Source organism: Cherax quadricarinatus, chromosome 12, assembly GCF_038502225.1.
Source record: "Cherax quadricarinatus isolate ZL_2023a chromosome 12, ASM3850222v1, whole genome shotgun sequence".
NCBI classification, from domain to species: domain Eukaryota; kingdom Metazoa; phylum Arthropoda; class Malacostraca; order Decapoda; family Parastacidae; genus Cherax; species Cherax quadricarinatus.
In genome coordinates, this window is record NC_091303.1 from 26,852,458 (window position 1) to 26,865,776 (window position 13,319).

Below are 13,319 nucleotides of genomic sequence, written 5' to 3' on the forward strand. Positions count from 1 at the left end.
GCAAAAAAAAAAGTAATTTTTTTTTTTTTATATATACAGTGGACCCCCGGTTAACGATTTTAATCCGTGCAAGAGGGCTCATCGTTATGCGAAATAATCGTTATGCGAATGAATTTTCCCCATAAGAAATAATGGAAATAAAATTAATCCGTGCAAGACGCCCAAAAGTATGAAAAAAATTTTTTTTTTACCACATGAAATGTTAATTTTAATACACACAAACTGAAAAAGGCATGCACAATTACATGACACTTACTTTTATTGAAGATCTGGTGATGATTGATGGGATGGGAGGAGGGGAGAGCATTATCTTCTTACTGTTTAGAAGGGGAATCCCCTTCCATTAGGACTTGAGGTAGCAAGTCCTTTTCTGGGGTTACTTCCCTTCTTCTTTTAATGCCACTAGGACCAGCTTGAGAGTCACTGGACCTCTGTCGCACAACAAATCTGTCCATAGAGCTCTGTACCTCCCGTTCCTTCAAGACTTTCCTAAAATGGGCCATAACATTGTCATTGAAATAGTCACAAGCACGGCTTGCAACAGCTGTGTCAGGGTGATTTTCATCTATAAAGGTTTGCAGTTCAACCCACTCTGCACACATTTCCTTAATCTTTGAAGTAGGCACAATGGATTCCACAACTGGCATAGGCTTCTCAGGGTTAGCCCCAAACCCTTCAAAATCTTTCTTAATTTCCATACTAATTCTCACCCTTTTTACCACAGGGTTGGCACTAGAAGCTTTCTTGGGGCCCATGGTCACTTATTTTCCAGAAACAGCACCGAAAATACTGTAATAATACGAAATATTCCGAGTGTATGCTTGGATGTTACCGCGGAGGCTGGCTGGTAAACAATGGGACGGAGCGGCACATGTGAGGCTGGCTGAGGGCACATTGGACGCGTCTCGGACGAAAATCGGTATGCGGGTTTTTAATCGGTATGCGCGGCAAAAATTTTGCGATAAAAGTAATCGTTATGCGGAAAAATCGCTATGCGATGCCATCGTTATGCGGGGGTCCACTGTACAGTGGACCCCCGGTTTACGATATTATTTCATTCCAGAAGTATGTTCAGGTGCCATTACTGAACGAATTTGTTCCCATAAGGAATATTGTGAATTAGATTAGTCCATTTCAGACCCCCAAACATACACGTACAAACGCACTTACATAAATACACTTACATAATTGGTCGCATCGGGAGGTGATCGTAAACCGGGGGTCCACTGTATATATATTTGAAAACATCTAAAAAAAACTTTGATCTACTTTTCTTTTTTGTTATATTTGAAAATATGTAAAAAAAAAGTAAATCTACTTTTGGAGCACTACGCATGTGAACATAGATCTGCTTGGACAGTTTAAGGGTTAACAACCATTTACTGTATCTATACCTACTGGTATGTTTAAATATTTAAAAAAAAATAAGCTATGTATTAATATTGCTGACAGACCCCATTTACCTAATACAGAAATTACTGGCATGCAGAATTACAGGGCTTTCTAGTGGCAAAGTTTAATTTAAAAAATTATATTTCACAAAATACTGCCTCACCTGTGTGATGATTGTCCGATATTCAAGTGGCATGTTCATTCTCATGAGCATCACCATGGATACAAAATACATTCCCTGGAAATTAGTAAAAAACTGAAGTCAAAGTAGTATAGGAAAATATACATTTTTTGCACACTAAAGTAAAATGCTTTATATTTATACCCTTATTTGGTAACAATAATGGGTGTGCAGATATATAAGCTTAAAGTAAATTTTAACAGTAATTTTATCTCCAGTTTTTTTTCCTAATACAGTGGAACCTCATTTTTCGGCCGTAATCCGTTCCAGAAAGTTGGCCTCAATTCGAAGCAATATTTCCCACAAGAATTAATGTAAATACAATTAATCCATTCCAGACACCCAAAAACATTCACAAAAAATACATTTTTTAAAGATTAATTATAGTTTTACAAAGAGAGCTAAATAAAATAAATAAACATTTAAATCACTATTACATACCTTTATTGAAGACTCTTATTGGCTTGTGGACAGAGGATGGATTGATTATTGTTTGGAAGGGGACTCCCCCTACATAAGGACTTCAGGTATCAAAGCTCTCTCTGGGGTTATTTCCCTCCCTCCCTGCTACACTCCCTGCCTGCCTGCTACACTCCCTGCATGCCTGCTACACTCCTTGCCTCCCTTCCACACTCCCTGTTTCCCTGCTACACTCCCTGCCTCCCTTCCACACTCCCTGTTTCCCTGCTACACTCCCTGGCTCCCTTCTACACTCCCTGTTTCCCTGCTACACTCCCTGCATGCCTGCTACACTCCCTGCTGGCCTGCTACACTCCCTGCCTCCATGCTATACTCCTTGCTACACTCCCTGCATGCCTGCTATGCTCCCTCCCTCCCTCCATGCTACACTTTCTGCCTGCCTGCTACACTCCCTGCCTCCCTTCCACACTCCCTGTTTCCCTGCTACACTCCCTGCTTGCCTGCTACACTCCCTGCCTCCCTTCCACACTCCCTGTTTCCCTGCTACACTCCCTGCTTGCCTGCTACACTCCCTGCATGCCTGCTACACTCCCTGCATGCCTGCTACACTCCTTGCTTGCCTGTTACACTTCCTGCATACCTGCTGCACTCCCTGCCAGCCTGCTACACTCCCTGCCAGCCTGCTACACTCCCTGCCTCCCTTCCACACTCCTTGTTTCCCTGCTACACTCCCTGCTTGCCTGCTACACTCCCTGCTTACCTGCTACACTTCCTGCTTGCCTGCTACACTCCCTGCATGCCTGCTACACTCCCTGCATGCCTGCTACACTCCCTGCCCATGGTGGCTTATTTCACAGTCTCACTTAATAAACAAGCTACATCAGCTTCCTTGATTTGTTCTTTCTTTTCTAGGATAGAAGTGATTGTTAATTTGTTTTTCCCATACATCCCATGGTAATTTATTTCACAGTCACACTTAATAAAATAAACCACCAAAAAATAGATTTTAAGGAAATGTTTGAATGAATTCATGGAGTACATGCTCACTCGCCAACAGACAAGGGGAGACTGACTCATCTACGTGTGGTGTCCTGGGCTGACGCGTCTAATATGGCTGATATACGAGGCAACGGCCGAAATATGGAGCAAAACTTCTGCCTAAAAACCGGCCTAAATACGAATCGGCCAATAAACGCAGTGGCCAAAACATGAAGTTCCACTGTACTGTAATAACATGTTTTAAAACACCAAGTCTGGGGCACCCTGTACTGTGATCCAGACTTGTGAAACACCCTGTACCATATTACAGACTTGAAACACACTGTATCATGGATCTAGATTTGTAAGACACACTGTACCATAGGTCTAGACTTGTGAGACACACTGTACCATGTGTCTTGACTTGTGAGACACATTATACAAAAAAGTATAGTAGTACAGCCTCTCCTCACTTAACGACAGAGTTCCGTTCCTAATACTGCGTCAATAAACGAATTCTTTGCTAAATGAGGAGCATACTATAATGGTAGTGGGTTTATGTCAACAATCTTTGATATTGCTTTAATGTCACCCTTGCACCATTTATAACATTTTTAGTATATTTTTAAATGTTTATACAGTAGTGTACTGTATATTGTACTACTACAACAACTTATATCACTACTACTACTACCACTAGTATTCCACCTCACTCTGAGCCTATATACACTGTGTCCATGTACTATTTGTAACGGCTTGACAAAGCTCCTGGAGAGAGAAACGTTGCCACAATAAAATGTTACATTAGTTGCACTTATGTCCTTTTACTTTACATACTGTCAGTAATTTTACCAACATATATACAACCCTATGTTTTATATGCTATATTGGGTTTTTGTTCCATCAGCTGGGAACAAATCTGTCACAAAAAACTAGGGACACCTGAACTTTTCTCTTTTCTAGTTTGTATTAGTCCTTTCTCTTGTCACACTGTCAAACTCTATACTGTAACAATATACTTACCATCAGCTGTGCCAGAACAAGTACAATGATGTTTGAAGATTTGCTGCTAGACACTGCATAGAAGAACTGCAATAATAAAATAAACAATATACTACAGTGCATCATATAACTAGTATGTATAATGCTTTGAGCTACAAATACCTAGTCTTTGTGTAGAATTTGATAAATAATGGTGACCTAACAACTTTTCTGAAAAACATACCAATATTTTATCAGTATTTGGATTTCTCTACCACTTTCACCTGTTTTCTTCCCTAACTCTTCAGTCTTCTGTTATCTCTTAAAAATGTCTGTTTTCTTTCATAACTGTCTGGTACCACCAGGCCAAAAAATCAGTTATAACAGCTTTAGACACAGCTGACATGCAGAGCTAGCAGTCTCCATGGTTAATTGTGCCCTATACAGAAAATAGTTTGTAATACTGTACTTCAAAGCATATTCTGTCTAGGTTTCAATGAACTATCAACATACTAAAGATAGCAGAGGTGTGAAATTAAAATACTTTATTACTAAGACCTGCAGCAAATAAACTGTTTAATTCAACAATTTTCATAAGTAAACTTCACAAAAGACTCTTAAGCCTAAGATGTGAGTGCAAAGGATTTTATTACAGGTTCTAAGCAAATCCTATATCCTTATATTAGGGGATGGCAGAGATTCACAACCTGGTTATGACAAATCCTGATCACTGCATACATACCTACTCATATTAAACAGCAAATACATCATGATAATAATACATATTATTATTATTATTAATTAATAATAATAATAATAATAATATTATTATTATTACAGTATATTCATGGGAAAGTGCCAAACCCAGAAGAGTCATACAGTTCCTGGGGAATGGGAGGCACTCAGGTTTGATCCAAAGAAAAGGAGGGTAACTCAAAGTCTTCCAATCAAGACACTCCTTTTCAAGGAACTGTAAATGCATAAAGGAGGGTGAGCATGGACTTGCCCTCTCAGAATCACATTCTCCATGATAAGCTCCAGAGGCACCTGGGCTACCATAGCCAAAGAGCCAAATGCCCTTTCAGTGTTCAGAGATTGATTTCTGAGAGAGCTTAAGCCCTGACAGTGTATGCCAACAAAAATTTCTTGCCTCAATTAGAAAGGAGCTTCGCATTGCCATCAAAACCAGAGATAAGAGGGCTGTTTGTCTCAAAGTTTGAGGCCACAGTTTGGACATGAATAAACAATCCTTTAACTCTTTCAGGGTCGGTCCTATACATGTACCGCTTGAGAGCCAGTGTCGGTCCCGTATTTACACGCCAAAATTCTAGCGCCTGCAAATCTGGTGGAAGAAAGCTGGCAGGCCTACATATGAAAGAATGGGCCTGAGTGGTCAGTGTACGCAGTATAAAAAAAAAACCTGCAGCATGCAGTGCATAATGAGAAAAAAAAACTCCACCCTTGTTTTTGGTTTAAAACAGTGACTTTGCAGTGTATTTTCATATGGTATTTATGGTTGCATTCTCGTTTTCTTGGTCTCATTTGACAGAAAGGATGATATATTACAGAAATAGAGATGATTTTGATTGGTTTCACGATGAAAAGTACCTTGAAATTGAGCTCAAATTAGCGGAAATGTTCGATTTTTGCCGATATTCAAGAGAAAACAAATCACGGCACTCGTCCAATACACGTCAACTGGTGAGTAATATTCTTTCACAAGTGTGCTGATGTTATTTATACCATTTTTACAATAATGCAGTAGTGTGCATAACAGTAGATCTTCTATTTTTTTGTGAGAATTAAAATTCAAAATGGAAAGCAAGAGTAATATAAGAGGGGCCTGGAGACATGACTAATGAACAGAGAAAATATTATTTTAGTTCCAGGAATGTCTGTCTTTTCTTTTCTGGACCCTATTTTGAAATTGGCATCTTCTGAAATTTCTGTGAAATTGGCCAAATTGCCAATTTTTGACCACTTTATTGGGTAGTTGAAATCAGTAAATGGGCGATTTCTTGTACTCAATTGATAGAACAAATGGAGTTCTAGCGAAATAACTATGATTTTAGCCGACTGGAACAATGGAACTGGCTGAAAATATGGCTCAAATTGGGCAAAATCGCCAATGCACAAATATCGCTGATTTCACTAACTTCGCGTGAGTGTAATTTCGTAAGTTTTCCATCAAATTTCATACTTCTGGTGTCATTACCTTCGGAAAAAGAGTATATCATTTCATAAGAAAAAACTTTTTTTTTTTTTTTTTTGAGAATTTTTCGACCTTGAGAGCGAGTTAATAACCCTTTCAGGGTCCAAGGCCCAAATCTGGAGTCACGCACCAGTGTCCAAGAATTTAAAAAAAAAAAAAATGTTATTTTTTCTTATGAAATCGTAGAGAATCTTTTTGTGAAGGTAATAAAACAAAAAGTACGAAATTTGATGGAAAATTGACGAAATTATGCTCTCGCGAATTTTGATGTGTCAGCGATATTTACGAATCGGCGATTTTGCCGACTTTGACTCCCATTTTAGGCCAATTACATTATTCCAATCAACCAAATTCTTAGCTATTTCACTAGTATTACTTCTATTCTATCGATTGAGCACAAGAAATCGCCAAGTCAACTGTTTCAACTACAAAATAAAGTGATCGGAAATTGTTAATTTGGCCAATTTAACACAAAGTTCAAAATATTCCAATTTCAAAATAGGGTCCAGAATAAACAATGTAGGCATTCCTGGCACTAAACTAACATTTCCTCTGTTCATTAGTTATGTTTTGAGGCTTTACAAATAAATTCCATTTTCATTTTTTATTCACATAATGAATTTTTATTCACACCAAAAAATAGAAGATTTACTGTTATGCAATACTGTAATAATTGTATAAATATCATCACCATATTTGTGAATGTATATTAGACCCACCAGCTGACGTGTATTAGATGTGTGAGGTCGTTTGTTTACTCCTGAATATCGGCAAAAATTTAACATTTCCGCTACTTTGAGCTCAGTTTCAAGCCATTTCCAGTGCTAAAACCAATCAAAATCATCTCTATTTCTGTAATATGTCTTCCATTCTATCAAATGAGACCAAGAAATCGCAAATACAACTATAAAAAAACATACGAAAAAACACTGCAAAGTTGCTGTTTTAATCGAAAAATCATGATTTCAGTTTTTTTCTCTCATTATACACAGTGTGCTGCAGGATCTGTTTTATGTGGTGCACACATACCACACAGATGTATTCTCTCATATCTAGGCCCAAATGTACCACTCACAGTTTATCAGAGTGAGCTGAGCTCATGGCGTAGATCTACGGTTTGGACACTCACCGTAAAGCCGTAGATCTACGGGACGGACCCTGAAAGGGATAAATGAATAACCTGAAAATGAGGGCTGCCGTTTCTTGAATAATGCTGTTGGAAGAAAGAGGTACAGAACCTAGAATTATCATGAACACAGGGTCCTAGCATATGCTGCTACTGCGAATGAAACTAAATGTGGGAAAACAAGCCCAAGAAAGGAGTTTCCCACTGCTCCACTAGAGCCTGAAAACTTCATAATGGACTCACGAAATCATAATGACACGATTGCAAACAAGCCACGGTACGGATGGGGACTGAACTCACAGCAAATGTGTTGTAAAACTCCAGGCCAGCGCATAAGCCAGCTGGTCTGGAGTTGTATGACTCATCTGCCACGAGTTCAATCCCAACCTGTACTGTGGTTTGGTTCATGATGGAGATTTCACTCATGTGGCACTTGAAGGTAACCTGACACATGAAATGAAATAAAGAAAGGAGGAGATGAATGTTCTCTTCTTGCATAAGATCACAACTCTCTGTGAGGGCACAGAATGAAACTGACACTCAAGTTGGGACAGAGAAGCTGAGGGAGAGATGACCTGTTAATCTGACCAGACTGCAAGTGTCAAATCTTTTACTGACCCCCAGCAAATGATTGCTTTAGTTCTTTCCAGCTCACATGAAAGGCAAGCTAAAGAGGATGTCATCTAATTGAAATCTTACTGTACACATACAGAGTGGCTTCCCCAACATGTCAATGAGGCATCTAATGTTAGTGTATTTGTGGGAGAGGAAAAATTCATGGAAACCCACCTCAGAAGGTTTAACAAACTCAAGAGTTACTACCACACTGGGGGAACAAAAATGTCTTACAGGCAATGGTTGTTGTTGGCAATGTCATCTACAGTGCTAGTCATGCCGTGATGAAAATCAAAGGCCTACCATACAGGAGGGTCTTTTTCGTCAGTGCATTATGCCGGGTAGCAGCCGTTAGCATGATGTCATGGCCTGCCGCCACACTCCACAGTAACTCCTCAGCGCTCATGTGGCTGCCGTAGTGAGAGGAAGTGTTGCACTTTTGTCTCTCATCTGCCCCATCTTTTGTCCAGTGTTCCCTTTGGTTTTGGGGCTATACATGTTTTATTATGGGTAAAAGGAAGTCTTTAACACCTGAAACTATAGCTCAAATCATAGGGCTTCACAAAGCTGGGCACCAGACGAAAGAAATAGTTGAGAATGATGATGTGTGTGAACATTCACTGAGGAACTGGGTGCAGTGTTTCAAGGCTGGTGGTGGTGTTGAGTTACCGTCTAACAAACCTCGGCCTGGCCCCTCGAAGAAGACATCTATTTGTACCTTAACTGTGTTAAAGAAGCACTTAGAGAGTACACCTAAGATAACTGCTAGAGAATTGAAAGAAAAGAACTTACATCTTCTCTCAGAGGTGTCTGTAAGAACTGTTAACAGACATGCATCAGAACTGGGCTACAGTAGTCACTGCCAGGTTAAGAAACCGATCCTCTCCAAACCACAAGACATGTAGGCTGGATTATGCAAAGAAATATCTTCATTGGAATCCTTAACAGTGGTCTGAAGTACTTTGGAGTGATGAAGCAACCTTCACCGTCACCTGTAACCGTGAGGGACATGTGTACTGGCCTAGAGGTAGTGACTCCATAGACCTACGCTACACCTGTGGGACCACCAAATACCCAGACTTGCTCATGGTTTAGGGGTGTTTCAGTGCTCAGAGTGTTGGTGAACTTACTGTGCTTCCCAAAAACCAGTATATGAACCAGTATAATTTTTTTTTTTTTTTTTCAACAAGTCGGTCGTCTCCCACCGAGGCAGGGTGACCCAAAAAAAGAAAGAAAATCCCCAAAAAGAAAATACTTTCATCATCATTCAACACTTTCACCACACTCACACATTATCACTGCTTTTGCAGAGGTGCTCAGAATATAACAGTTAAGAAGCATATACGTACAGAGATACATAACATATCCCTCCAAACTGCCAATATCCCAAACCCCTCCTTTAAAGTGCAGGCATTGTACTTCCCATTTCCTGGAGTTATTGTGTGAATTTACCTGAGGCATTTGACAAGTGTGGGGATGTAGCTTTTAAGCAGGATGATGCACCGTGTCATACTGCCAAATCTGTAGTTCAGTGGCTTAAAGACTGTGAAGTGAGGTTCTTTAATGACTGGCCAGGCAATTCCTCATACCTAAACCTTATTGAGAACCTCTGGTCAATAGTGAAACGAAGTTTACAGGGCAAGGATATCAGTTCCATCCTGTGGCTGGACTCAAGAAATCGTAATGACACGATTGCAAACAAACCATACCCCCGGCCGGGATTGAACCCGCGGTCATAGAGTCTCAAAACTCCAGCCTGTCGCGTTAGCCACTAGACCAGCTAGCCACAATAAGATTCATCCAACTACGTATATTTCTACACCATAGGAAGGTTAGCACAAGCACCACTGTGACCACAAATGCAATTTGAAACCACTGTGACCACAAATGCAATTTGTGGTCACAGTGGTGCCTGTGCTAACCTTCCTATGGTGTAGAAATATAACTAGTTGGATGAATCTTATTGTGGCTAGCTGGTCTAGTGGCTAACGCGACGGGCTGGAGTTTTGAGACTCTATGACCGCGGGTTCAATCCCGGCCGGGGGTATGGTTTGTTTGCAATCGTGTCATTACGATTTCTTGAGTCATGTTGACGGCGGTGAAGGGACTTGAGCTAGAGTTCGTCATGGCCATGCTAGCTGGACATTCGTCTGTAAAAACTTGCATTTGTGGTCACAGTGGTGCCTGTGCTAACCTTCCTATGGTGTAGAAATATACCTAGTTGGATGAATCTTATTGTGGCTAGCTGGTCTAGTGGCTAATGCGACGGGCTGGAGTTTTGAGACTCCATGACCGCGGGTTCAATTCCGGCCGGGGGTATGGTTTGTTTGCAATCTTGTCATTACGATTTCTTGAGTCATGTTGACGGCAGTGAAGGGACTTGAGCTAGAGTTCGTCACGGCCACGCTAGCTGGAGATTCGTCTGTAAAAACTTGCATTTGTGGTCACAGTGGTGCCTGTGCTAACCTTCCTATGGTGTAGAAATATACCTAGTTGGATGAATCTTATTGTGGCTAGCTGGTCTAGTGGCTAACGCGACGGGCTGGAGTTTTGAGACTATGACCGCGGGTTCAATCCTGGCCGGGGGTATGGTCTGTGGCTGGAGGTTGCTCTACATGAGGCATGAAATAATATACCTCCACAAACCCTCAAGAATTTGTGTTTGAGTCTTCCTACATGGTTGAGGGACATGAATAAGCATAAAGGATGCAGCACCAAGTATTAAAACCTCAGTAAGTGTGTAAGTATATATATTATAATCTTTCATGGTATGTGTTTGTGCTTTGGTACGTGTGTGGGGGAGGGGCGGCATAATGCCGTGACTAGCACTGTAAGTGGGACTGAACATTAAGTAAAAGAAAATTCCCAAGAGAAAATGGAAGGTGGAAGGGATGGGAGAAGGGAAGTCAAACATTAGCTAAAAGTACCAGGGAAACTTCAAATACTGGTAAAACAGACTTATAACATTTCAGAGTCTGTCATCCCTATGCTGTTTATCAAAACATGAACACAGAATTATTTATATTATGTAATTAATGAAAAAAATATGTAATTTCTAAATAGAATATGATGTCACAAAAAGAAAATCAATTACTGAGCAATGAGTAGAAATTATAATCTTCTAAATTTCCTTTTATTTTTGTTGATAATAAAAACTAAAGCACTTAACACACTGAAAAATATTAAATCACCATAAATAATATTTTATATAAAAAAACAAATGGTAACTTTTAGTTATGCCTAATAGAAAGTTGTTAATGCAAGTTCTGCTTTGACTCAGCAGTGCACATTGTAATCCTCATTGTATCACAAAGATACAAGAAGAATTAATAAACAATAAAGCCATGCAGAGTCTGGTTACCTCCTCAACAAAATACTCTGCACATATATAATACTGATGTTTGAAAACAATCGCTATATGTGGCTGAATCACCTTAAATGTAAAGTGTGTGTGTGACTGAACATAGTAGAGGTCCTGCCTCCAATGGCCCCATTGTAGAATGTATCTGAATTTTTCAGTTATAAATAGATCTTAATGCTTGTGACCTAGTTCCATTAATAAATTTATATAAATTCTCTCTCTCTCTCTCTCTAGGCTGGGAGCAAGTATTTTGAAAATAAGGACATAATTTATAAACATCACATTAAGTATCATGTAGTGGGAGAAATGTCCAAATATGTGCCACAAAACTACAAATAAAAACTTAGTGAATCCTACAAGGTACTGATGTTCCTCTTACAGAAATAATTAACTAAGGTCAATGGATCTACTCTGTTCCACACAAAATTCACACAGAGATAAATTTTAATGTCCAAACTAAGTACAACATTAGGTGGTGAGTACTGTATACTGTACTGTCAAGTATAGCAACATACACAAATAACCCGCACATAAAAGACAGAAGCTTACGACGACGTTTCGGTCCGACTTGGACCATTGACAAAGTCACACTAACAGGGGAGGAGCAGGACGGCTATATATAGGCAGGAAGAGGTGGAGGTAGTAGTAGTGGTAGTAGTAGTAGTAGTAGTAGTAGTACAAGAATTGTATATAATACCGACAGGATGAAATGACACACGCACAACACCCGGGCATCCTCACCGTAGACGTTTCGCCATCCAGCCAGCCACTGGATGGCGAAACGTCCACAACAAAGACAACCAGACGCCGCACATGTGTCTAATTTCATCAGTAGTTGTAGTAGAAGAAGAAGAGGTAGTGGTAGTGGTAGTGGTAGAAGTGGGAAATAAGGAAGACGAGCCAGTCAAATACAAAGGAAGGGGAGCACTGCAAGAGAGCTAGAAACCCACAGAGGGAGAGCAAGCGCACCGAGGTGCGTGAAAGGGGAAGTGGTGAAATAAAATAAAGAAGGAACAGAAACACGAGACAGGAGAGAGAAAGACAACCCAGAGGAGAAAAGGAGAGAGGAAAGGGGAAGAGGAAGAAGAAAAAGAAGAAGAAGAAGAAAAAATGAGGAATCAGGTTAAGTCACGGGTGTTCTGAAGTTTGGAGCATTTTACAATGTAGTGGGAGAGGAAGGCATCTACAGAGACGAAGCCAGGGCTAAGGTTCATACAAGGAAAGTTGTGTATAAGAGAGGATTCAACTAAACGGCGACTGTTCGAGTTGGAAGTAGGGAAGACAGTTTTAGCAGAAGACCAGTCAATAGGATGGCTATGATCTCTGACGTGACAGAAAAGAGCATTGTTAGTGTCGGCAAGCCTAACACTATTTTTGTGCTCCCTAAGTCTCTTCCAACCTTTTCTTGAAGCTCTTAACAATCTTGCCCCTTCCATTAAGTTTAAAGCTGAATGGGAATCTAATTCCTTACTTCCTTTCCTTGATGTCCATGTCCACCGCTCAGATACAGGTTTTTCCTTTTCCGTTTACCGTAAACCTATGCACAGTGGCATGTACATTCACTACTTTTCCTATCATGCTTCCCCTGTCAAGAAAAGTGTTCTTATCTCCCTCTTTCTCCGTGCCCTCCGCATCTGTGATCCTCAGTTCCTTCCAGCAGAAATTTCCACTCTTTATAATTCGTTCTCCCGTCTTGGCTACCCTTCCCATTTCATAGACTCTGCCCTCTCACATGCTAAACGCAATTTCTTCTCTCCCAAACTCTCTACTCATGGGAACTCTTCTATCCTCTGCCTTCCCTACATTTCCGGTCTTTCTAATCTCAACAATTCTCTCCGTCCCTTAGACATCAAGGTTACCTTCCGCCAGACTAACACTCTTCGCACTAATCTCGTTCATACCTCTCCTCCCTCTACAGATGTTCCTGGTGTCTACTCTATTTCTTGCTCCTCCTGTCCTCTTCAATACTTTGGAGAAACTGGTCGTTCTCTTTCTGACAGACTTAGGGAGCACAAAAATAGTGTTAGGCTTGCCGACACTAACAATGCTCTTT

General features: G+C 40.3%; 1 protein-coding gene across 3 annotated transcripts in view; it reads right to left on the minus strand.

Moving 5' to 3' along the window:
- GPHR (golgi pH regulator) overlaps window positions 1–13,319 on the minus strand; it is a 218,194-nt gene that overhangs the window by 23,807 nt on the left and 181,068 nt on the right. For 2 of the 3 annotated variants that reach the window (XM_070084286.1, XM_070084285.1), the window contains 2 exons: window positions 3,995–4,060; window positions 1,556–1,630 (listed from right to left, as the gene is read on the minus strand). In XM_070084286.1, the coding sequence (XP_069940387.1) occupies window positions 1,556–1,630; window positions 3,995–4,060 (141 nt within the window). Of the gene's footprint in view, window positions 1–1,555; window positions 1,631–3,994; window positions 4,061–8,697; window positions 8,898–13,319 lie in introns of those variants that run through there. The other variant, XR_011391904.1, reaches the window with a different exon arrangement.